Here is a 24,483-nt window from a genome sequence, read left to right as displayed (position 1 = left end):
TATATGCAGCTATAAAATAATTATTGGGGGCTATGTATATGAGGATTTATAATTGGAGTATTATTTGTGTTACTGTGTATGTTGCGATGCCATTGTTGGTGGTCAACAAACTTCATTATACTGTATGTATTTGCAATAAGGGAATCTGTTGTCCAATGGATTTGCACAACTGGTGTGGTGGTATGGATGTGATGGAAGCCTTGTTGGGAAAGTCATATGGGAACTGAAACCTACTGTATATACGAGGGCCGTTCAGAAAGTAACCTCCGGTTGATTTAAAAAAATACACCAAGTTAAATAAAAATATTTTAATATATACATCTTACAACTACATCTTTGCACTATTTTTCTACATAGTCTCCATAGCGATTGAGGCACTTATCGTATCTCTTCACAAGCTTTGAAATTCCTTCTGCATAAAAATCACCCGCTTGTGCCTGGAGCCAGCCTGTGACTGCATCTTTGAGCTCTTCGTCGTCATCAAACTGCTGTGACCCGAGCCATTTCTTCAAATGCATGAAGAGGTGATAATCACTTGGCGCCAGGTCTGGGCTGTAAGGTGGATGGTTGATAACGTCCCACTTGAAGGACTCAAGAAGGGCTGTTGTTCTGCGAGCAGAGTGAGGACGGGCGTTATCGTGCAAAAAAACGATACCGGAAGTCAGCATACCACGGCGTTTGTTCTGTATAGCCCGTCGTAACTTTTTTATTGTTTCACAGTACACGTCTTGATTAATGGTCGTACCACGTTCCATGAATTCAACCAACAACACCCCTTTGGCATCCCAAAACACCGTTGCCATCAGTTTTCTGGCAGAAAAATCTTGCGAGGCTTTTCTTGGTTTGGTAGGCGAATTTGAATGTGCCCACATCTTTGATTGTTCTTTTGTCTCAGGGTTCACGTACTTAATCCAGGTTTCGTCACCGGTCACGATTCTGTTTAACAATGGTTCTCCTTCGTCCTCATAATGTGACAGAAAGTCTAATGCAGAGGCCATTCTTTGAGTTTTGTGGTGGTCGGTAAGAATTTTGGGCACCCATCGTGCACAGAACTTACGGTAACCCAATCTTGCTGTCACTATCTCGTACAAGAGAGTCTTAGAAATCTGTGGAAAACCAGTAGACAACTCCGACATTGAGAAACGTCGATTTTCACGAACTTTTGCATCAACTGTCTGAACGAGTTCGTCAGTCACCAATGATGGTCTACCACTCCTCTCTTCATCATGAACGTTTTCTCGTCCACTTTTAAATAAACGTACCCATTCACGGACAACTCCTTCACTCATAACTCTTGGTCCGTACACGGCACAAAGCTCACGATGAATAGCTGCTGCAGAATATCCTTTGGCTGTAAAAAAACCTTGTGACAGCACGCACTTCACCTTTGGCGGGGTTTTCTATTGCAGCACACATTTCAAACTGCCACAAAAACTAAACTAGCGCAGGTACGACGTTCACTCGACCACAGCTTGATGCCGACTGACCTGTTGAGTGCATGAACGCACAGATGGCATCGCTACTCCCCCCACAACCCGCACTGTGACCAATCAGAGGTTACTTTCTGAACCGCCCTCGTATAATCTCTATTTCTGTATAAATGTGTGGAGAATATAGGAGGGAGGAAATCTGCAAATAGTTTGTTTAAAAATAGTTGAGATTTTATTAAAAATTCTAATGTATCTGTGGCACCTGATGTTGATACTGGTGCATGGGGGTATGATTGTTGCTGGGACAGTCATCTAGGGCACTCACTAAATATGCAAATTGTAGAGGCATATGGGCAATAATTAACTTGCTTATTATAAGATGTTCACGAGGGAAGTGAGGGAAAGAACACTAATGGCTAAGTGGATGCCTGTAAAAGTTTTATGACCTTAGTGAGTTTGTTTGCCATTTATGACTGAATATAGTTAGCCATTGAAATGGCAGACAAGAATGGGTTTCAAGATATTGCCAAATATTATGTGAAAATTGATATAGAAATTCACGAAAAAAAATTGAGCTTATTTATGTATAGTGATATAGCTATATGGGTGCTTAAAACATAAGAATCTGCATCTGGGAATAAATTCTCTTAGTGCAGGGAGTAGAAATGTCAGAGCTCCTGATCTGGGAAAATTGGAAGGGTGAAATAGAATATATTTAACTATGCCATGTTTGTGTTTGATTTGTATGCATGTTTGTCATTTGTATAAACATCAATAAGAACTGATCAGTGAACACAGGATGTTCCAGGGAGGGTTTGGATAGCCTGACTCCTGGGAAATGTGGGTCTGCATGTCTAGGCAAGATTTATGAGAATTTGACTAAATTTTGATAGACAGAAACAACTGTGTAAAAAGTGGAAGTGTTAATGTGCAGTGAGTGTGCAACCTACATATAGACTAACATGGGCATTTATATAATATAAATTTCTGTGCATTTTGCCAGCCCAATCAGACTCAATAGGAGACTATCTAATTGTATATTTGAGTTGGATACATTGTGGGATAATGTTTGTATGTTTTCTGATGACACTACTTACACTGATTAACTCACCACTATAACACTGTTCTACAGGTTTTGGTGCAATTATAGTTATAATTAAAATGTTTAATATATAAAGTAATATGGGTTGGCTCCATTTGGTGCTACTTCATGTTGCCATTACTAAGGTAATGTTTCCATGAAGTGGGGGTATGTAAGGTAACAGGGGATAATATGGAGCTCTTTCAAGTAGTTCATAATTTAAATTTAAAGCATAGCAGCAGAGATAATATGCTGGGCAAAATAAACCGGAAAATATTTGTTTTGTGTTTTGATGGGTGTTGTAGTTCTGTTGCACAGTGTTTTGGTTTTCTTTTATTTGCAATGAATTATAAAAGTGTGGTGATAAATATGTAAAATTATATAATGTATTTAGATTTAAGTATTTAAATATTATAAAATATTGTAAACGAATTGTGGCCATGTTTAGGAATTATTTTGACTAATATGGTGTCATGTGACCCAAATCAGGACTGTGGATATGAGTGAGAAAATTGGGTCTTTGTTGTTGGTCCGTTGTGGTGGCAAGTTGGGAGCGGCAAAGTGCCGAGTCCAAGTATGGACGCAAATGTATGAGAAGGAACAACGTGAAAGTGTGTAGGTGTGGGACAAACAGTATACAAATTGCACCAATTATTATTTGTACAGATTGGACTTATTTGTGAACTTAAAAATGCATGGCCACAAAGTTAAAGTGTTTATTTGAATAAATAAGTTTCAATCTGAACGTGTATAGTTCAATTTACTGCTGTTCTAAAGCTAGCCAATATCTGACTCAACAATAGGGACAAAAATGCAACTGTTTACTACCAACCCCCTTTGCAGAAGAGCCATGTGAAAAATAGGTAGTGAACAAGCCTGAGTTCAGTTGCACACTACTTCAAAAACTGTTATCTTTCTCTCTATATTCTCATCTATTCTCAGTATTTCTGGCTCATACAGCAATAATTGTCTGATTATAGTTTTACTAATTCTTACCATGACTCTTCTTGAAAAGCTTTGAATGTCAGCATTTTGTTGCATGAGTATGACATTCTGGATCTGCTTTGATCCTCAATTCTGTTTCTTGTTTCTCATCATTTCTGTTGTTTACTACAATACGCAGATATTCAAACTCATCTGCATCTTCAAACATGTGGTTGCAACCTGGATGGTTTTCCACTTTCATAACTTGTAATTTCTTTCTGCTCTCATGAATTCTGTTTTCTCATCATTTACCTCTAATTTAATATCCTTTGCTTTTTAAACAGTTATGAACAATAACTTTTGGTTATCATACAGGAATCAGCAATCATGTGGCAGTGTTCTGTACCAACAGAATGTTTTTTTTGCACAAAACTTCACATGTGAAGGTTTAACGTTGAATGTGAACTTTCCACGTGTTCCGAGTGCTCAGCAACGACCGACACAATGTGGTCAAACCTCAGTGAATATGTTTGCAAGTTTCCCAACTTCAAGTGTGAACTTTCCACCCGAGTCAGTGGCAGTACAAATCGAGCCGGATGCTCAAGACAAGAAATTTGATGTTTATCCCGGATCTCTGGATTTTGCACCAGCCCCACTCCCCACCCCACACACACATACACTACCGGTGCCCACTTTATGAGCGTTTCCGATGGCACATGTTATTCTGGCCACATCTGCCACATGTGTTCCACAAATGTTAGGTAATTTTAACAATTTTAATGCACCTGTAGGGGAGGGACGCGGAAACTGTACTCTGTCATTTTGCGCACATCGGTTAACTACAGTCATCTCTTCTGCCCTGGTCCATTCTATGCCTGTTGGCATTACTCCGTCAAATGCCCGACTTGTTGATTTCTTGACCAAGCCTACCATGCCGTCTACCGCTGATAGTGTTGTGAACTGGTACACTGCTACTGCACCTGAGCCAGTTATGCTGCAGAGCTATGGACGGAGAGTGACAGTTTCCGAAACTTGGTTTACCTTGTTTGACCACGTCCTGCATCTACACGGTGTTGGTGATGACAACTTGAAATTCCTTTGTTTACTATGTCACCTCCATGATGAACTGGACCTGATCTGTGATATTGTGGCTTTGCCTCCTCCTACAGACAAATATGCATTCACCTGACACACCATCCTCGAGCACCTATTCAGCTCTACAGAGAAAGCTATTCACCTCATCGTCAGTCACAAGTTGTTGTGTTCCAGATCCCCATCAAAGCTCTGGCATCATCTCTGCACTGTGATTGACACACATAATATGCTGGACACTACACTTTGGACCATCTGGTTGCTCAAACTTCCTCTGTAAGTTCAAATTCACCTTCTCCATTTAACTTTGGCCCCACTGGACACTATACTGAAGATCGCAGACCAGGTTTACAACATTCTGCCACCCCTGCATACCACCCCAGGGGGCCCTCAGGGCTCAGGGGCTGGCACAGCTGTGCGTCAGTTTCCATCTGTCGGCCTGGGACACACAAAAGCATGTGCATTGCAGGTTAGTCATACTGCATCGGGTGTGGGCCCATCATCCTCGTCGGTGTTTGTGATCAACAATGGTACTGTCCATAGAATCAATACCATGGATGGTCCACCGGTACCCACGAATGCTAGGTGTTTAAACCTGGAAAAACTTAAACACACCAAAGCTATTATACAGGAACTACTAGACAGTAAGGCTATTCGCCCTAGTTGGTCATCACACATTTATTTGGTGCCAAAGAAAGATGACACTTTCCGCCTCTGTGGTGACTATTGGGTGCTTAACACTGGAACAATTTTAGATAATTATCCCATCCCAAACATTCAAGATTTTGCTTTCCAACTGCACGGAGCACAAATTTTCAGTGTAATCGACTATTACAAGGCATACCATCAACTGCCAGTGGCACCTGAGGACATTGAAACAACCACCATCATCATCTCGTTCAGACTGTTAGAGTATCTGTTTATACTGTTCGGCCTTAAAAATTCTGTACAGACATGGCAACGGTTCATTGACTCATTGGTTGGAAAACTGGACTTTGCATATGCATACCTGGATGACTTGTTAATTTTCTCTTCCTCACTCGAGGAACATGAAATCCACCTTAATACAGTGTTACAACTATTACAAGCAAATGGTGTTGCAGTGAACAATGCTAAGTCACAACTCCGCCGCACTAGTTCACTTTTCTGGGCCACATGGTTTCTGATGATGGAATCTGCTCCCTACCCAAACAGGTCAAGGCTATTAATATGGTGCCTTTGTCTCTGCCAGTTCCTAGGAATGGTAAATTACTACCACAAACACATTCCCCATGCCGCTGACATAGAAGCTCCACTGACGTATGCTCTGGCAGGCAACAACACTTCAGGGTTTTGGGCAGTCACGTGGACTCCTGACATGTGACAGGCATTTGATAATCTCAAGTCAGCCTTACAGATGACCGTTACACTTGCTCATCCCATCCCTGATGCTCCCATCTTGCTTACTACAGACACGAGTGATACAGCAGTGGGGGCAGTACTTCAGCAAGCTGTCGGTTCTGTTGTACAGCCACTCAGATTTTTCTCCAGCAAACTGTCTGCTTCCCAACACAAATGGTTGACCTTCGAGTGGGAACTATTTGCTATTTACATTGCAGTCAAATATTTCCAAGATGATACCGAAGGTCGCCATCTCGTGGTATTTACCAACCATGAACTGCTCGTATACACTTTCCGCAACCCAGGCAAGGACTCATCCCCAACACTTTTCCATCATATGGACCTCATATGCCAGTTTACAAATGAAATATGTGATTTTTTATCTCGTGTGTCGGTATTATCTTCACAACTGGACCTCAGCAAATCCCCTAGATTGCAAACAAATGATCCTGAACTTGCTGCATTGCACTCTAATTCTGAAACAGGACTCAAACTCGAGTTATGGACACTTCCTGGGTAATCATTGCCCATCTAGTGCAACATTTCAACAGGATGCATACGTCCAGTGATCCCCGCACCTCTCCGCCGGGACGTTTCTAATAGTATTCACGATTTGGTACACCCTAGCATACATGCCACCACACATCTTGTAGCCGAACGGGGTGATAAAACAATGTTGCAGTTGGATGCGAGTGTGTGCAGCTCGTCAATGTGCAAAAGTAGGATGCCACACACAGCCCCCCATGGGTATGTTTGATGTGGCAGATTTCAACACATACACATCGATATCATCAGGCCCTTACCTCTCTCAGGCCCCTTTCGTTACATACTGTCTGTCATTGACAGGTTTAGTCACTGGGTAGAGGTAATTCCCCTCACTACTATCACAGCCGATGCGGTGGCCCGAGCCCTTTTATTAATGTGGATCTCGCACTTCAGCCATGATCGCCAGTTTGAGTCTGCCCTCTTCTGGCAGCTTTGTTAACTGTGCCGGGTGAAATGATTTAGGACAATAGCATACCACTCCCAGAGCAACGGGCTTGTCAAAAGCTGGCACCCAATGCTTAAAGCCTCACTGATGTGCCACACAGGCGAATGGGCCGACACCTTACCATGGGTGATGTTAGGCACTTGGGCCACGGGCAAAGGAGGACCTTGGCGCATCTCTGGCAGAATTACTACAAGGAGAACCTCTCACACTCCCAGCAGAGCCAGTCAAGCCTTCACTCCCTCTGTATCAAATCTGCAACTCAACATTTGTCAGGCATGTTAAGGAGTTAATCACTAACATTCGTGTACCCCTGCTTGGCAGCACTCACTTCCTCCCATACTTCTGCGTAAGGACTTGGCGTTGTGCTGTGTGATGACAATGTCTGACTGGCACTCATCCCTCCATACTTGGGCCTTCACAGAGTCATACTGTGGTGTAACAACATATTCGAAGTGCTTATTAATGGCACACATCAAACTGTATCTGTCTGCTGCCTCAAACCAGCATGGTCTCTGGGAGAACTGCCTAATACCCCACCGAGACTGCTCCCACCCTGCCACACCTGCCTCGCATGAGACATCTACTGACTGTCCACAGGTGAATGATGACCATTCCTGCATGTCTGATGTTACCTATTCCCAGTTGTGTGACAGTGCTGCAGGGGTGGATGTGACATCCCCCTGCAGAGAGATGCATGTGATGACTCCCCCTCCTACAGGCAGCCCCCCGCCTCTCCCCTGTTAGGATTTAGTGACGTATCAGGGGCTAGCCTTGGAACGTGTGACATTGCTGATGATGACTTGTGTGGAGATTCTGTCAACCCCGTATAGGATTTAGTGACATATCAGGGGCTAGCCTCGGAACGTGTGACATTGCCGATGATGACATGTGTGGAGATTCTGTCAACCCCTAAACGGAAGTGCTATTTAATGTCAACACTGATTTCATTTGCAGTCCTAAAGTGTTTTTTGTTGTGCATCCAGATAATGTGTTTGTATTCTACAAACAAGCCAGCTTCCCCAGTGACAACTTGACCCACATTCACCTTCTCCAGTCTGTCCTCTTGCCTGTTGGTACTGACCCATCAACCGTAAAAGTCCTTCATACCATTCGTACCATAACAGGCATTCAGGTTTGCTACTCCAGCTTTTAACAATCCACCATCCCCTCCCTGTATCCCTCCACTGCTGTACGGGGTTTGCCTGGTCAGGCAGGACCATCTGTCTCCCTCGCTGGCTAAAGGCTTGATATACTAATATGTAATGTATCATTTCTGTTTAAACATCCTTCCTCCTGCGCTCCCCCCCCCCCCCCCCCCCCTCCCCGTAGGTACTTCCTTTACATATATGTCCTCATATTTGCCATTGTGCTCCCCACTCTGCGGGGGGGGGGGGCTAATGTGGCGACTATAGACCAAGTAGTATATAACATCTTTGTTTTGCAAGCTCTTCGTGAGCAGTCTGTGTTCACATGCGAAATGGTAAATGTATTGTGAATCAAGAGATGTGTACATCTGTATATGTGTGCTTTGGACCAACAAAGTAGTGCTTATTACATGTGGTATAGTGGACATCATGGGATCCAGCAATCCTACAACACTAAACCCATAAGCCAATATTAGAGAGCAAAATTTCCTTCCTGCCAGTAGAAACTTTAAAGATAAAAATTAGTTTATTTCTCTACTGTACTAGAATTTCATTTCCTGATGGTAATATTGGCCAGCAATTCTGTCTCTTTGGAACTTTTCAATGCCATCATTTAAGAGAAGACAGAAAAAAATTCCTTATTGATAAATAATTCAATCAGTGTCATGAGTTCATAAACCTACATATCTAAAAAACTCATCATCTGGTAGGGATGATATTGTACATGTAACATCTGTAATATAGTGACCTCCTGTACCCATATTATCAACAAATTTTTATACTTAATTGTAAGACGTAGTTTACTTGCAGTGAAATGACTGAAAATATTAGAATCCTAAAACTTACCTGTTGTGTGTATCTATCTAGTTGCTTTCATCTCAGAAATTTAATTTCATAATAAATTTGACAGACTCATTGTTCTGTCTGTTCATTTGCTGGGAGAATCAACAATACTTAAATTTTTAAAAAATCTGTTGTAGTTTTAACTGTCAGTTTAGGGAACTTACCAAATATTTGTACTTCCTATGAAGGGATGTTCCTTCACAAAGCTTAATAATCAACATAAGAAATATTCTGTTTTAAACACTCCAATTGTAGTCAATAAATATGGCTATTTTTAAGAACTTGGAATAACATAATAACTATATCTTTCGTTTCAAATTTCACACCACTATTTACTGCACATTTTCACAGCTGACAGAGACATTAATAAAAGTTTGAAACTTTTATAATGATGACCTAAATTAAATGTTATCCATTTACTTCAAACTAATTACTTTATTATATTCAAACTCTTGCCAACTTCAGTAAATGCACACACAGCTTTGTCAATGTCTTCATCGCAGTGTTCTGCACTTATCTGCACACGAATTCTTGGCTTATCTTTCGGTACTAAAGGATGGGTAAAAGCTGGCACCAAAATTCCTTTACCTATGGGAAAAAATATCTAATTAGTGATTGTGAGTTATTTTTGGTTGCATGCAATATGGTGACACAAACAGGAAAAGCAAGTGAAATGTGATTTTTAATTTTATCCACAGTGGCTATTGTCCTAGCTGTGGCTTATTTACATTTGTAAAATATAAAGAAAAGAAGGGCATCTTTCAGTCACAAATGTAGCTTTTACTTAATGCATAAAATTTTGGACACAACAAAAAATCTGCAAACACGATGCTCCAAGCATATCTATTCTCAACTCCAAGAAAAAAACAGCTTACAAAATTTCAGAACTCCTGAATGGTTCTCAAAACCTTTAACCCATTTGAAGCCAAAAATTCAGTTAAAAAACGCAAATGAGCTATCAACAGGATGTAAAAATCCCAAAATGTGCTATGTTTGCCTAAGATGATATTGTTAATTTATCAACAAATGTAGCTGTCAGTGAGACAATAGAAACTGTCACACATAACCCAATTAAAAGCAAAACCTGGTCCTTCTTGTAATTTCAGAGTTGATAGGGATACTGGGACTGGTACTTTCTCATGATTATTTCTCATTTAGTGGCAAAGTTCACCTGAGGTAAAACGTCTAGCCATGGACAACAGCATGTCAGGCTTCCTGGCTGAGAGTTTAATTAACACTGAAAATATTTTTTTCACTAAAAGAAGTAAAAATAAAAATAGAAAGAAATAATTTATAATAAGATATATGTTCACTACTTTTATTTAATGGCACCAAAAAGGGACTTGATCTTCTACCAGTATTTAATCCATTTCACAATACATTTCCTAGACCTAATATTTGTTAATGAACAGCAGCAACACAGTTTTTACATTTACAGGAAACCAACCTACATTGATGTAACAATACAAAATAACAATACATAAATCAACATTGTCAAACACACACAAATAATTCTTCATTAAGTTTCATGTTGTATAGGGCACACACTCTACCTTTAAAACGGAAGATACACACGCAAAAAAGTAAACATTATAAAAACAACTGCAATGAAAAATGGGGACTTAACAAAAACAATGGTTAGGTAGTCCAACAGAAGTGTTGTGACAGTGCCACAACATTTAATAGTGCCGCCACGTCAGTACGTGAAAACGGCGATAGAGGCGCCCCGCAGCTCGGCTGAGCGCGGGAGTGCCACCTAGCTACGAACGGCGCGGGCCGCATGTCACGGCATGGCAGTCGAATGACCGATACGGAATTGGTAGCATGTAACCAGCTATTGTTTCTACGTTTGTATATCCACGCAATTTATTAGTGATTAAAGGTTATAACACTTTTTGGCAACGAGGTCGGATATTTTTGTTCCAGCGTTGTGTGTTCGTGTCAGGGCAGACATGAAACAGCTTATGCAAGCGCTCATTGAACAACAAACACAGATGACAGCTGCTATTCAGGCATTGTTGACGTCGCTTACTCATCGTCTGTCTTCCTCTTCTCTGCCTCCGTTCCCTCCTTACGACGAGGCCGCTGAAGACTGGGAGGATTATGAGAAGCGTTTGCGGCAACACTTCTTGGCTTTCAGCATTGTCGATGCTCCTATGTGTAAGTCGTTATTTCTATCTTGGATTTCCCCACGGTTCTATCAGCTGCTATCTCAGTTAAGTTAGCCCCGCTGCGGGAACCTGCCTCTCTGTCCTTTCAAGAAATGTGTGACTTATTGTCTAACTATTACCAAAAAAACACTCATGTCGTTGCCACCCGCAACGTGTTCTACCGGTGTCGTAAACAGCCCCATCAATCTTACTGGGCTTGGGCGGCGGAACTACACAGTCTGAGTAGGAAATGTCACTTTGTCACGGACACTCATCATGAGTCTTATGCTGATTCAATGGTTAGGGATGCTATTCTATGGCTTGCTCCTGATAAAGAAGTTTGGCAACGTGCCTTACAACTGCCAAACCCATCGTTGTCGGAAGTTCTAAGCATCGCTCAATCTTTTGAAGTATCTCACGCTGCTGGTGCGCAAATAGACGCGTGGTGTGATGTAGGCGCTATACAGACCACTTTCGACACGGACAATTTGCCTGTTTCCCAGGGGACCGACGATGTGGCAGTGGTTCACTCGCATCAACAACATCGCGTTGGGCCACCACGCTCCCAGCGAAAACAGCAACCACAGAAGCAGGTTCGTTCCGCACTTCCTTCTTGTCCATGTTGTTTCGTACAGCATGACAGGGCCACGTGTCCAAAATGTTGGGCCACGTGTAATTCATGTAGGAAAAAGGGCCACATTGCTTCTGTGTGTCAGTCCCCTAAAGTTCCTGTCGACGAGGATGAGGCATCGGACATGGATGTTAACTGTGTGCTTTCTCAAACAAATAAGTTGTTTGCTACTGTTCATGTTCTGGATAAAGACATTCGCATGCAAGTGGACACTGGCTCTGCAGTAACTCTCATTAATTCTCACACGTATTTGGAGTTGGGCTCCCCTCCCTTGTCTCCAGTTACGCGAAATCTGAGAACTTATAATAAACAGAAAATTCCTATCATTGGCCAGTTTGATGCTTCCACTGCCTACAAGTCTGTTGTTAGGCCCCTCACGTTTTATGTGGTGGATCATGCGGGCACTGAAAACCTGTTCGGTTATGATGCTTTCCAGTTGTTTGGGTTCTCCATTGATGATGATGTGCACCTCATATCTGAGGATATTCCGTATCAACAGCTGGGTGGATTGTGTTCTGAATTCTCGTCCATGTTCTCTGCTGGCCTGGGTCGTGCCAAGGATTTTGAAGCCCACATTACTCTTAAACCTACAGCTCGCCCTAAGTTTTTCCGGGCACGCCCTATTCCGGTCGTGTTGCGTGCACCTGTTAAGGCTGAGATAGACAGGTTAACAGCTTCAGGGATTCTCCTTCCTGTTACCTCCAGCGAATGGGCATCGCCATTCGTGGTGGTTTCTAAACCAAACGGGAGTCTGCGATTGTGTGGTGATTTTAAAGCCACTGTCAACGCTCAGAGCCTCATTGACACTTATCCTCTTCCCTGTCCTGAGGAGTTATTTACCAAGCTTGCTGGGGGCCAGTTCTTTTCCAAACTTGACTTACCGGAGGCGTACCATCAGTTGCCATTGGATGTGTCTTCCAAGGAATTTCTCGTCATCAACACTCTTTGTGGTTTGTATCAGTACCAGCGGTTACTGTTTGGCGTCGCTAGTGCGCCAGCCATTTTTCAGCGGTTTTTGGAACAGCTCACGGCTTCCATTCCCAGCTGCATAAACTATCTGGATGACATTGTTGTCACGGGGGCCTCCACTGAGGAGCACCTTCGCAATTTGCGTTCACTGTTTCGGGTTCTGCATTTGGCTGGGTTGAAGTGCAATCTGGACAAGTCACAGTTCTTCCAACCCTCCATCGTGTATCTTGGTTTCCACTTGTCCCGTGAGGGTGTACGTCCTCTACGTCAGCATGTTGCGGCCATTACCGCTCTACCCCGGCCATCTACTGTAAAAGAACTTCAGGCGTTTCTACGCAAGATTGCTTATTATCACAAATTCATTCCATCCGCAGCGGCGGTAGCTCATCCTCTGCATCAGCTGTTACGCAAAAACGTTCCTTTCTGTTGGTCCAACGAGTGTGAGCAGGCTTTTGTCCACCTGAAGGCTCATTTGCAGTCGGCGCCTTGTCTGGCCACATTCCGTCCGGGTCAGCACTTGGTTCTGGCGACTGACGCGTCCCAGTATGGCCTAGGGGCTGTTCTCGCCCATCGGTATGAGGATGGGTTGTAACAACCCATCGCCTATGCTTCCAAGACCCTCAATGATGCGCAATGGCATTATTCTCAAATCGAAAAGGAGGCGCTCGCTATCATCTATGCTCTATAAAAGTTCAGCGTTTTTTTGTATGGTTCTAAGTTTCACCTCATCACCGACCACAAGCTGCTGGTCTCTCTGTTCAGCCCATCGGCGTCGCTTCCGGATAAGGCAGCTCACCGCCTGCAACGTTGGGCCTTATACTTGTCTCGTTTTCACTATGAGATTCACTATCGCCCCACAGCCCAGCACGCCAACGCTGACGCGTTGTCGCGTTTGCCGATGGGCCCCGACCCGGTTTTCGGTCGTGATGAACTACTCTGTTTCCACAGTGATGAGGCGGAACGTCGTGCGGTCGAGGGTTTTTCTACTTACAGGTTCGCAGGTCACGTCGGCTGCTGCACAGGACCCGGTCCTGCGTCAGGTGATCGCTTTTATTCAACAGGGTTGGCCGGACAGGAGCAAGGGCCGGGCGTCGGATCCCCTTCGCAACTACCATGCCTTGTGCCTTTGTCTATCTGTTAGTGATGGTGGTGTTCTTCTGGCCATGGATGGCGCATATCCACGGGTCGTGGTGCCAGCCTCTCTTCGCAAAGATGTTCTCAAACTGTTGCATGAAGGCCATTGGGGGATTTCTCGGACTAAGTCCCTGGCCCGCAGGCACGTTTATTGGCCCGGTATTGATTCGGACATCGCCCACATGGTCGCTGCGTTTGTTCAGTGTGCTCAACAACTGGTTGCACCCCGTACAATGCCCTCTCCGTGGCCTGACCCGGCGCAGCCATGGGAACGGGTGCACGCTGACTTTGCCGGCCCCTTCCTCGGCACTTATTGGCTGCTGTTGATTGACGCCGTCTCAAAGTTTCCGTTTGTTGTTCGATGGCTGTCACCCACCACTGCGGCGACGATGCTGGCTTTGTCCAAAATCTTTGCGCTAGAAGGTCTTCCATCCACGATCGTCACGGACAATGGCCCTCAGTTCTCTTCGCAGGCCTTCCGTGATTTTTGTACTGGACACAGGATTCATCATGTTACAGCACCGCCCTTCCATCCGCAATCGAATGGGGAGGTCGAGCGCCTTGTCCGCACTTTCAAAAGCCAGATGAAAAAATTCCTTAGTGATTTTGCCACAGATGACGCTCTGTTGCATTTTCTGAGCTCTTATCGCTTCACGCCTCTGGGTGATTGCAGCCCTGCTGAACTCTTGCACGGCCACCAACCGCGCACTCTACTGCACCTGCTTCACCCTGTCAGGCCTTGTACTGTGTCCCCTCGTGCGGGAAAATACTCGGTGGGCGCCGACGTGTGGGCACGAGGTGATGGATCTCGCCCTAAATGGATTCCAGGGGTGGTCAAGGCTCTTCGTGGCCGCCGGCTTTGTGAAATACGTACGGACGATGGCATGGTTGTTCGCCATTATGACCAGATGCACCCACGAGTGGTGGCCACGCCGGTGCCACCACCCCTTCCTTCGCCTCCACCAGCCCGAGAAGCCAGTCCTGTCGCTGCTGCTGATCTCCCGTGCATGTTGCTGCAGCTGATGTTGCTACCGCTTCCGAGTACGCCAGAACCGGCCCCAGTCGCGACGCCGCCTTCTCCGGGACCCATCTCGCTGGAGCACACCCCCAGGTCCACGACACCTATGGATGCTGCTCCGGAGTTTTCACCCATCATCTCGTCCAGGAGGCACGTTCCACGCACGGGCTTCCGTCCTTGACATTTACGACCGTACTCTCGTGTTTCTCCACGCGATCTTCTCGGGGCCTCCCAAGAGGCCATGGATGTCTCCGCGCTGTCCATGTCTCCCAGGAAGTGAGTGTGTTTTTTCATTGGGGGAAAAGTGTTGTGACAGTGCCATGACATTTAATAGTGCCGCCACGTCAGTACGCGCAAACGGCGATAGAGGCGCTCCGCAACTTGGCTGAGCGCGGGAGCGCCACCTAGCTACAAACGGCGCATACCTTTACAGTCAAATAATGACACCTGACCATATGTCATGTGGTGTAACACAAGGTTATAAATACAAAATCAAATAAGGGTAATGCAGGAGTAGGTTTAATAATTAATAAAAAAAATGGGAGCATGGATAAGCTACTATGAACAGCATAGTGAACGCATTACTGTAGCCAAGATGGACACGAAGCCCATGCTTACCACAGTAGTACAAGTTTATATGCCAACAAGCTCTGCAGATGATGAAGATATTGGGGAAGTGTATGATGCAATAAAAGAAATTATTCAGATAGTTAAGGGAGATGAAAATTTAATAGTCATGGGGGACTGGAATTCAGTAGTAGGAAAAGGAAGAGAAGGAAAAGTAGTAGGTGAATATGGACTGGGGATAAGGAATGAAAGAGGAAGCCACCTGGTAGAATTCTGCACAGAGCATAACTTAATCATAGCTAACACTTGGTTTAAGACTCATGAAAGAAGGTTGTGTATGTGGAAGAGACCTGGAGACACTGGATGGTTTCAGATAGATTATATAATGGTAAGACAGAGATTTAGGAACCATGTTTTAAACTTTAAGACATTTCCAGGGGCAGATGTGGACTCTGATCACAATTTATTGGTTATGAACTGTAGATTGAAACTGAAGAAACTGCAAAAAGGTGGGAATTTAAGGAGATGGGACCTGGATAAACTGACAGAACCAGATGTTGTAGAGAGTTTCAGGGAGAGCATTATGGAACAATTGACAAGAACAGGAGAAAGAAATACAGTAGAAGAAGAATGGGTAGCTTGGAGAGAACGAAATAGTGAGGCAGCAGAGGATTAAATAGGCAAAAAGACAAGGGTTAGTAGAAACTGGTGGGTAACAGAAGAGATATTGAATTTAACTGATGAAAGGAGAAAATATAAAAAGTGAAGTAAATGAAGCAGGCAAAAAGGAGTAAAAATGTCTCAAAAATGACATTCACAGGAAGTATAAAATGGCTAAGCAGGGATGGCTAGAGAACAAATGTGAGGCTGTAGAGGCACATATCACTAAAGGTAAGATAGATACTGCCTACAGGCAAATTAAAGAGAACTTTGGAGAAAATAGAACCACCTGTATGAATATCAAGCAAAGAACAAGAAGCAGAAATGTGGAAGGAGTATATAGAGGGTATATTCAAGGGTGAGGCATTTGAAGGAAATATTATGGAAACAGAAGAGGACATAGATGAAGATGAAATTGGAGATATGATACTGTGTGAAGAATTTGACAGAGCACTGAAAGACCTAAGTCAAAACAAGGCCCCAAGAGTAGACAGCATTTCCATGAGAACTACTTATAGCCTTGAGAGAGCCAGCCATGACAAAACTCTACCATCTGGCATGTATGAGACAGGTGAAATACAGTCAGATTTCAGGAAGAATATAGAGATTCCAATCCCAAGGAAAGCAGGTGTTGACAGTTGTGAAAATCACCAAACTATCAGTTTAATAAGTCATAGCTGCAAGATACTATCAGAAATTCTTTACAGATGAATGGAAAAACTGGTAGAAGCTGAGAAAAACTGGTAGAAGCTGACCTTGGGGAAGATAAGCCTCGATTCTGTAGAAATTTTGGAACACACAAAGCAATACTGATCCTATGATTTATCTTAGAAGATAGATTAAGGAAAGGTAAACCTGTGTTTCTAGCATTTGTAGACTTAGAGAAAGCTTTTGACAATGTTGACTGGAATACACTCTTTCAAATTCTAAAGGTGGCAGGGGTAAAATACAGGGAGCAAAAGGCTATTCACAATTTGTACAGAAACCAGATGGCAGTTATAAGAGTCGAGGGGCATGAAAGGGAAGCAGCGGTTGGGAAGGGAGTGATACAGGGTTGTAGCCTATCCCTGATGTTATTCAATCTGTATATTGAGCAAGCAGTAAAGGAAACAAATGGAAAATTCTGAGTAGGAATTAAAATCCATGGAGAAGAAATAAAAACTTTGAGGTTTGCTGATGACATTGTAATTCTGTCTGAGACAGCAAAGGACCTGGACAAGCAGCTGAATGGAATGGGCAGTGTCTTGAAAGGAGGATATAAGATGAACATCAACAAAAGCAAAACAAGTATAATGGAGTGTAGTCAAATCAGGTGAAGCTGAGGGAATTAGATTAGGAAATGAGACACATAAAGTAGTAGATGAGTTTTGCTATTTGGGGAGCAAAATAACTGATGATGGTCAGAGTAGAGAGAATATAAAATGTAGACTAGCAATGGCAATTAAAGCATTTCTGAAGAAGAGAAATTTGTTAACATCGAATAGAGATTTAAGTGTCAGGAAGTCTTTTCTGAAAGTATTTGTATGGAGTGTAGCAATGTATGGAAGTGAAACATGGATGACCAATAGTTTAGACAAGAAGAGAATAGAAGCTTTTGATATGTGGTGCTACAGGAGAATGCTGAAGATTAGGTGGGTAGATCACATGACTAATGAGGAGGTACTGAATAGAACTGGAGAGAGAGAAATTTGTGCACAACTTGACTAGAAGAAAGGATTGGTTGGTAGGACAAATTCTGAGGCATCAAGGTATCACCAATTTAGTTCTGGAGGGAAGTGTGGAAGGTAAAAATCATAGAGGGAGACCAAGAGATGAATACACTAAGCAGATTCAGAAGGATGTAGGTTGCAGTAGTTACTTAGAGATGAAGAAACTTGCATAGAATAGAGCAGCTTGGAGAGCTGCATCAAACCAGTCTCTGGATTGAAGACCATGACAACAACAACAAGAACCACAAGTGATGAATAACCCTATGACTAACTAGTCAATGAATGGTCATTGCAATAGTGAAACCATTCATTAGTTAAATAGTTGACAATGGAAAACTGTGAGGAGACTGAAATGTCCTGCAGATGAAAACTGTGTCCCTGACTGAAACTCGAACTTGGGACCTTTGCCTTTTAAGGGCAAGTGCTCTATCGACTGAGCTACCCAAGCATGAAACATGACCCATCCTCACAGCTTCAATTCTGCCAGTACCTCATCTCCTATCTCTACAGAAGAGCTTCTGTGAAGTTTGGAAGGTAGGAGACAAGGTAATGTCAGAACTGAAGCTGTGAGGACAGGTTGTGAGTCATGCTTGGGTAACTCAGTCGGTAGAGCACTTGCCCGTGAAACACAAAGGTGTCGAGTTTGAGTTTTAGTCCGGCACACAGTTTTAATCTCCCAGGAAGTTTCATATCAGTGCACACACTGCTGCAGAGTGAAAATCTCATTCTGTGAGGAGATTAATTTTCAGATATCACATAATTTTTTAAAACTGTAATAGGTGAGAAATATGTCTTATATGAGCAATTGTATGAGTAAACTGGATTAATGTTTGAAATATAAATAGTAAAAATTATTTGATAAATTTATAACACAGTCTCTGACTTCAACCAGATCCATACAGCATGGATAAATTTAAGAATATGCATGTATTTTAAGTGTGGTTTTGGTGTGAAAATAATGTCTAATAGGGTATGTATTCAGCAGGGAAATTTTCTGTCATAATACTGCTGGCATATCTGCCTTGGATGACCGTGTTGGAATAATCAGTTCAAAGAAGTGTAGGGTGTGTGTGTGTGTGTGTGTGTGTGTGTGTGTGTGTGTGTGTGTGTGTGTGTGTTACCTTTGAGACATTGGCCAGACAAATTTGGGTGCAGCAGCAATGGGATGGACCAACAGCTACAAACCATGTACCTACAACCTGAAGGCAACTTAATTAATGTTTGCTTCTATCACATTCATTTTAGTCAACATACATCGAAAAGTACAATATCAGCATGTGCCCATGCAAAGAACAATCATGATATGGATTAGGTGTGACACATCACAAGTTAAACAAAAAGCCACAGATGCAAGATAATCACCAGACAGAACACTGTCACACACCAATAATAAAAATGCACTCAGCGGCCACCACCTATGATCACAAAGGTCTGACTACTGATGTCAGCCTTGCCACCATCTTGTCATGGGCATTTTACAGCAAGGTACAGAAAACAGACAATAACAACATCTAAAACAACCCAAAGCTGACATTAGTTATGAGCAAGAACAAAGTAACTATTGTCACCTCATCCAAAATGTTACAGAAAAATACAGAGAAGCTACTCGTGCTCGTGAAGCTGAACCTCCAGAATGTGATCTAGAAGACCTTTTACAGTTAAATAATAACTGCTGCACTTTGCAATCTATTCTAAATGCTGTAAAAAGAAGTATGAAAATGACAAAACAGGAACTGTATGATGGAAATTCAGATTTAAAATTCAGATTGTTTTCCAGGAGGAAGTACTTGAAGGCATCTAAGATGGAAATAGAAAAGCTGTTAAAAGGAAGTGCTCATCCCCACAAGTCATTTTAGGATATGAAAGAAGTTTATGACAAATTTACAGATAGCAGCACAGAATAGCACAGCAAGCACAATGATGTAGATCTTGTTTGTAACACACCTCGCCAGCCTCTTTGCAGTATGTTTATAGAATTGCCCCAGTGTCCTAATAGAAAAAGACCATAATTGGATAAATGTTCCAAGCTGGGATAATCTGTCATTCTGAAGGTCCATGGTCTTCACCTTAGAACTTGTACCCAATAACAATGACTCATGGCCAAGCAATGATTACCGTGCTTCAGATGCCATGACAGTCCCAACAGGTAACGTATATTGAACATTCAAGATTTTTTCCTGCACATTAACACCTTCAAAAGTTTCTAGCATCATAGACCACCACAAGATGAACAATCAAACAGCTGTGGCACCATGGGATGTCTTTAAGACAATGGTATCATGCCCTTCAGCCCATTTGAATTTTTATTTATACCATTTGGTCTCAAAAATGCTGCACAACACGGCAGCATTTTGTGGATATAGTGCTGAAGGGACTTCCATTTTGCTTTGTATACCTCAATGACATTCTAGTGCTCTCACCAAACACCTGATCATGGGAACAATATGTGCGAGAAGTGTGTGAGCAACTGTATAATTACAGCAAAGCAGAATTGACCTTCCTAGGGAATACAAGTAGCATATGTACATTATTGGAGAAGATGGCAGCTCCACAAGCCCTTCCAAAGCTGATAGAAAACCAACAGTTAAGATGTTCCCTGGGAATGGTTAATATTTATTGCCACCACTTCTGGCAACAGCATGAATACAAATGTTGCTACCAGAAGGACTCACAGTATGTGACAGTATGGACCAGTGACCTCTAAAGTGGATCCCAGAAATCAAAAAGGCTTTACATAATATTCAGTTGAACCTTAATAGTAGTGAAGTATTTATCACTCATCCATTGCCATCTGCACCCCTGGCAATAGTTGACACTAGCCACACAGTAATGTGTGCAGCCCTAAACCAACAGACTAATGAACAATGGCAACTACTAACTTTTTTCCAAAATGTTGCAACCAGTGCAGCAGCAATGTGTATGAGAGAGAACTGCTTGCAATTTACAAAGCTCTTAAGACATTTTTGACCACAAATTGCAGCTTGCCCTTTGAGAATTTAAACTGATCACAAACTGACAGTTCCTGTTTTCTAGAGCACTAGTGACAAGCAGCAGTTCAGACATGCAGATTGTCAGCCTGTTTATGATATATGAGCACCTCATGAAAGAAGCAAAACATTTCATTGCTGATAATTTTTTATGCATCTATGTTTTGGCAAATACCATGGATTACAAAGAACACACTACCATTCAAATTCCATATCCACAACTACAATGATTATGGGACAACCCTTACATAGAACTGTGACTCACCCAAACCCTGGTGCCAAGCACCAGGTTGACACCATGGCATGTCTTGTGCCTGGCAGAAGCCAAGGACCTACATTTCATCAAGACCCTACAAAGCTGCTTTCAACACTGTTAACAGTCTGTCACATCCAAGAACAAATGCAACCATCAAGTTAGTGACTGACCATTTTGTGCTGCCATTGATTAAAATAGATGCTTGTTCATGGGCTTGTGTAAGTATTCAGTGTGAGCGTAAAGTGGACTGACACATACATGTTGACATTTGGCACTTTGGAGGTTCTTCAGCTCTTCATTAACATTAATCCTTGTCAACATCAATCTCATAGGCCTCTTTCCACCTTCAGATGGCTGCGGGTACCTTTTCATAGCAGAGTTCCATGTGTACTCAGTGATCAGAAGTTACATCCACCATGGACATTTCTGCTGGGACAACAGCAAAAACCTTCATCCTCACATGGATAACATGATTTGGTTGTACCCTCCATGTTGCTACAGATCAGGGCCAGCAATTTGAATCTATTTTCTTTCAATACTCATCCAAGTTATGCATCTTCCAGCATCATCATATGACAAGCTATCATCCTGCCAGCGATGTGATAGTAGAAAGGTGGCACCATATCCTAAAGATGGCTCTCATTTACCACTACAATAAATGGATGGAGGCCATTCCCTTTGTCTTTCTAGGGCTTTTCATGGTGTACAAGTTGGACATCAGAGCACTGTTAACAGAAATGGTGTATGGGAACCTGTTGTGGATTTCAGCAAACTATATCACTTCTGAACCATTGTCATCCCCAGTGGAACTTCCACAATTGATTCAACAGCTCTGAGACCATGTAGTCAAGATGCAATGGCTGCCTTCTTAGCACCACAGTAAACATGAAACTGTCAACAACTGCACTCGCATCATGCTCAGCACAGATCTCATCAGATCAACATTCCAATCACTGTACACTGACCGCTTTCTAGAGTTATGATGAGGAAACCACACCACAGAGATACTGCAAGATGGGAAACCCACAAAGGCCTCATGACAAACAAGTCGACCCAGCATAGGTCCTACTTTCAAATTTACCAGGCACCATTGTGATGCTGGAAGCCTCATCACTCCAGGAAGCACTGATACAGACCTTACCCAAAGTTATCACTCCTCTCCACTGGCCAGCAGCCACATCATCACTGCAGCCATTAGCTGCATCAACATTACAGCCAGCAATCTGCACAAGAGTCAGTCAGCAAAAAAGATTTCAATTTCCTTAGAGTCTTGGTGCTGTACACTGAGGGGAAGGGTGGTAGGGGACTGCTGAAATAACTGATCCAACAATCAACAGTAGTGTGTGTTATCTTTGGTATGAACTTTTATCTCTTTCTTCAGTTGAGTCCAGTTTGCTGTTAAAATGTGTATTTTGTGCAGTAAGTAATAACAAGTAATTCCATGCACTTAAATGTTGTGTACATAATTTTATGTGGTTTACAAGTCTTATTCAAAATCTCTTTTGAATGAACACCATGTTTATACATCACACTGGTGTTATTATAATGCTAACATATAACTGATAAACATGGAATGCACCATTGTTTATAAACACTACTTCACAACTGCTGGTGGACATACAAGCGTCTTATGCTCCACACCTCATTATACCATTTACTGAGTCCACTGGCATCCAGATGTATTACACCACCCAAACTGCTGTTGACGCAAGAAGATGGCTCGCCATTGGCATTGGTAGGACAATGACAAAATATACTATTCTGTGAATTAAACATCAAAAGTTGCAAGTTATTTAAACCATATGCTTACAGCCATCACTTTACTGAAATAATAATGCTTCTGTTGTCAGATGTAAAACCAGATTCAGTTTTAGTGATCACTGAATTCTATTTATCCAAAACAATGTGCTCCATTGTCACTCTCAACAAATACTCAGTCTAGTCACAAATTTCGTTGGACAGAATTAACTTTGACAGGCCCTAATTTGGTGTTGAATTTCACTTTTCAAACAACTGACACAGTACCACCAAGTTACCTGAGTCAGATCAGGGCTCTTTTTGTGAGGAGTTCTGTTTCATGTCACCTTTATTTACATAATAAAATCTCACTCATGTGGTGTACTTATGCTCAATGAAGGTTATTACAACTGAAAGCAAAGGTTTTCTAGGATTCTGAGTCATACCAGTATTGTAAATGTAGATGAGGCATTATTGTAGGTTAATTCAGCTGTTTATCTAACAGATACATGCAAATAGTGTGCTCTTTTAGAGTAACAAACATTTATTTGTGTAAGAGAGATTTCGAAAGACACTGTAAAACTAATTTGTAATGAGTTGCTCTGTATTTCAGTCTATGTATTAGTTTCTTGAATGAGTTCTGCAGCTGATAACAATGATAAAGAAAAATTCCAAATTTTACTTATAATCAAATAGGGAGTGTGTCAGGCTGGAAAAGCATTGCTGATCTTAAGCTGCTACTGACATAAACTTCATTTAGAAATACCATATTTGTGGGGGAATGCATTTGGATGCCCCTAATGGTCATGTGTGAAACTGTATAGTTACAATGAAAAGAGAATATTAAGATTGAAAGCTAGTATACAAAACAATGTATTTTGCTGTTACACATTCCTATACTCAGTATCCCAATCAGTTGGAGGTGAGTAGTAATTTTCCTCAGTTTTGTTTATTATTCATCCTTGAATTGGTATTAGAATTAAATAACAGTAACAGGGTTGTGATTATGGTTTTGAAAATTAAACTTTGGAAACAAGTGTTTGATATTTCTTGTTGTGGTAATACCAGTTTCATTTCCTTAGCATCAAGTGCTTGTCACTCATCTTTTCCTTTTTCTGCACACAATCAAAATATTATATAATTTTGAGAGAGATTTTTGACAGAACACTGCTATTTACCAAAGGTCATTAAAGGTAAACACATTTTGGATCATATATATTTGCTTTTCTATTCCTTGTCATAGAAAAAATTTAAATAACACAGTCTGTTTCATTAGAAATTTCTAATTATTCACATATATGTGAGGTGAATTGTATTCAGCAAAACAGATACAGCTTGAATCAAACTTGCAAATCAACATAAAAATTTGTAGTACATCTTCCGCAGTCTGCTGACAAATTTTCTGATATAATGCCAGTTATTCAATAACAATCAGTCCCCACAGTTTGATTTTAGAAAATAGAAGTCATCAGAAGGTATTGTAAATTAAGTATTAACTTATAGAAAAAATGCTCACTACACATACAAGACAGTCATAATAACAAAGTGGAGTAGTTGACACACTCTTGTGGTCAGTGTTGTATGACTGCCTGAGGGGGTTTATTGCCACCAGTCACTGTGAAGTTGTATGAAACATAGTTGCTAGGATAGAGATACAACATTCTCAGATCATGGTAAATGCTTAAACAAAAAGATTTGAAATGGCTGTTGAAGAGATGTTGTCTGTGGTCGTGTGTTCATGTGTTTGATATTGGACATATACCTAGGAAAGATGCAATA

At 42.0% G+C, this 24,483-nt stretch overlaps 1 protein-coding gene across 1 annotated transcript in view; it reads right to left on the bottom strand.

Annotated features, from left to right (window-relative positions):
- Positions 1 to 9,316: 9,316 nt before the first annotated feature.
- Positions 9,317 to 24,483, bottom strand: part of LOC124795950 (2-amino-3-ketobutyrate coenzyme A ligase, mitochondrial-like) — a 130,163-nt gene continuing 114,996 nt past the window's right edge. Inside the window, exon 15 of the mRNA XM_047260030.1 lies at positions 9,317 to 9,474. Coding sequence (XP_047115986.1) covers positions 9,317 to 9,474 — 158 coding nt within the window. The remainder of the gene's footprint in view (positions 9,475 to 24,483) is intronic.

This window comes from Schistocerca piceifrons, chromosome 4, assembly GCF_021461385.2.
Source record: "Schistocerca piceifrons isolate TAMUIC-IGC-003096 chromosome 4, iqSchPice1.1, whole genome shotgun sequence".
Taxonomy (NCBI): domain Eukaryota; kingdom Metazoa; phylum Arthropoda; class Insecta; order Orthoptera; family Acrididae; genus Schistocerca; species Schistocerca piceifrons.
The sequence above is the reverse complement of the archived record's forward strand: the minus strand, read 5'-3'. Positions and strand labels throughout refer to the sequence as shown.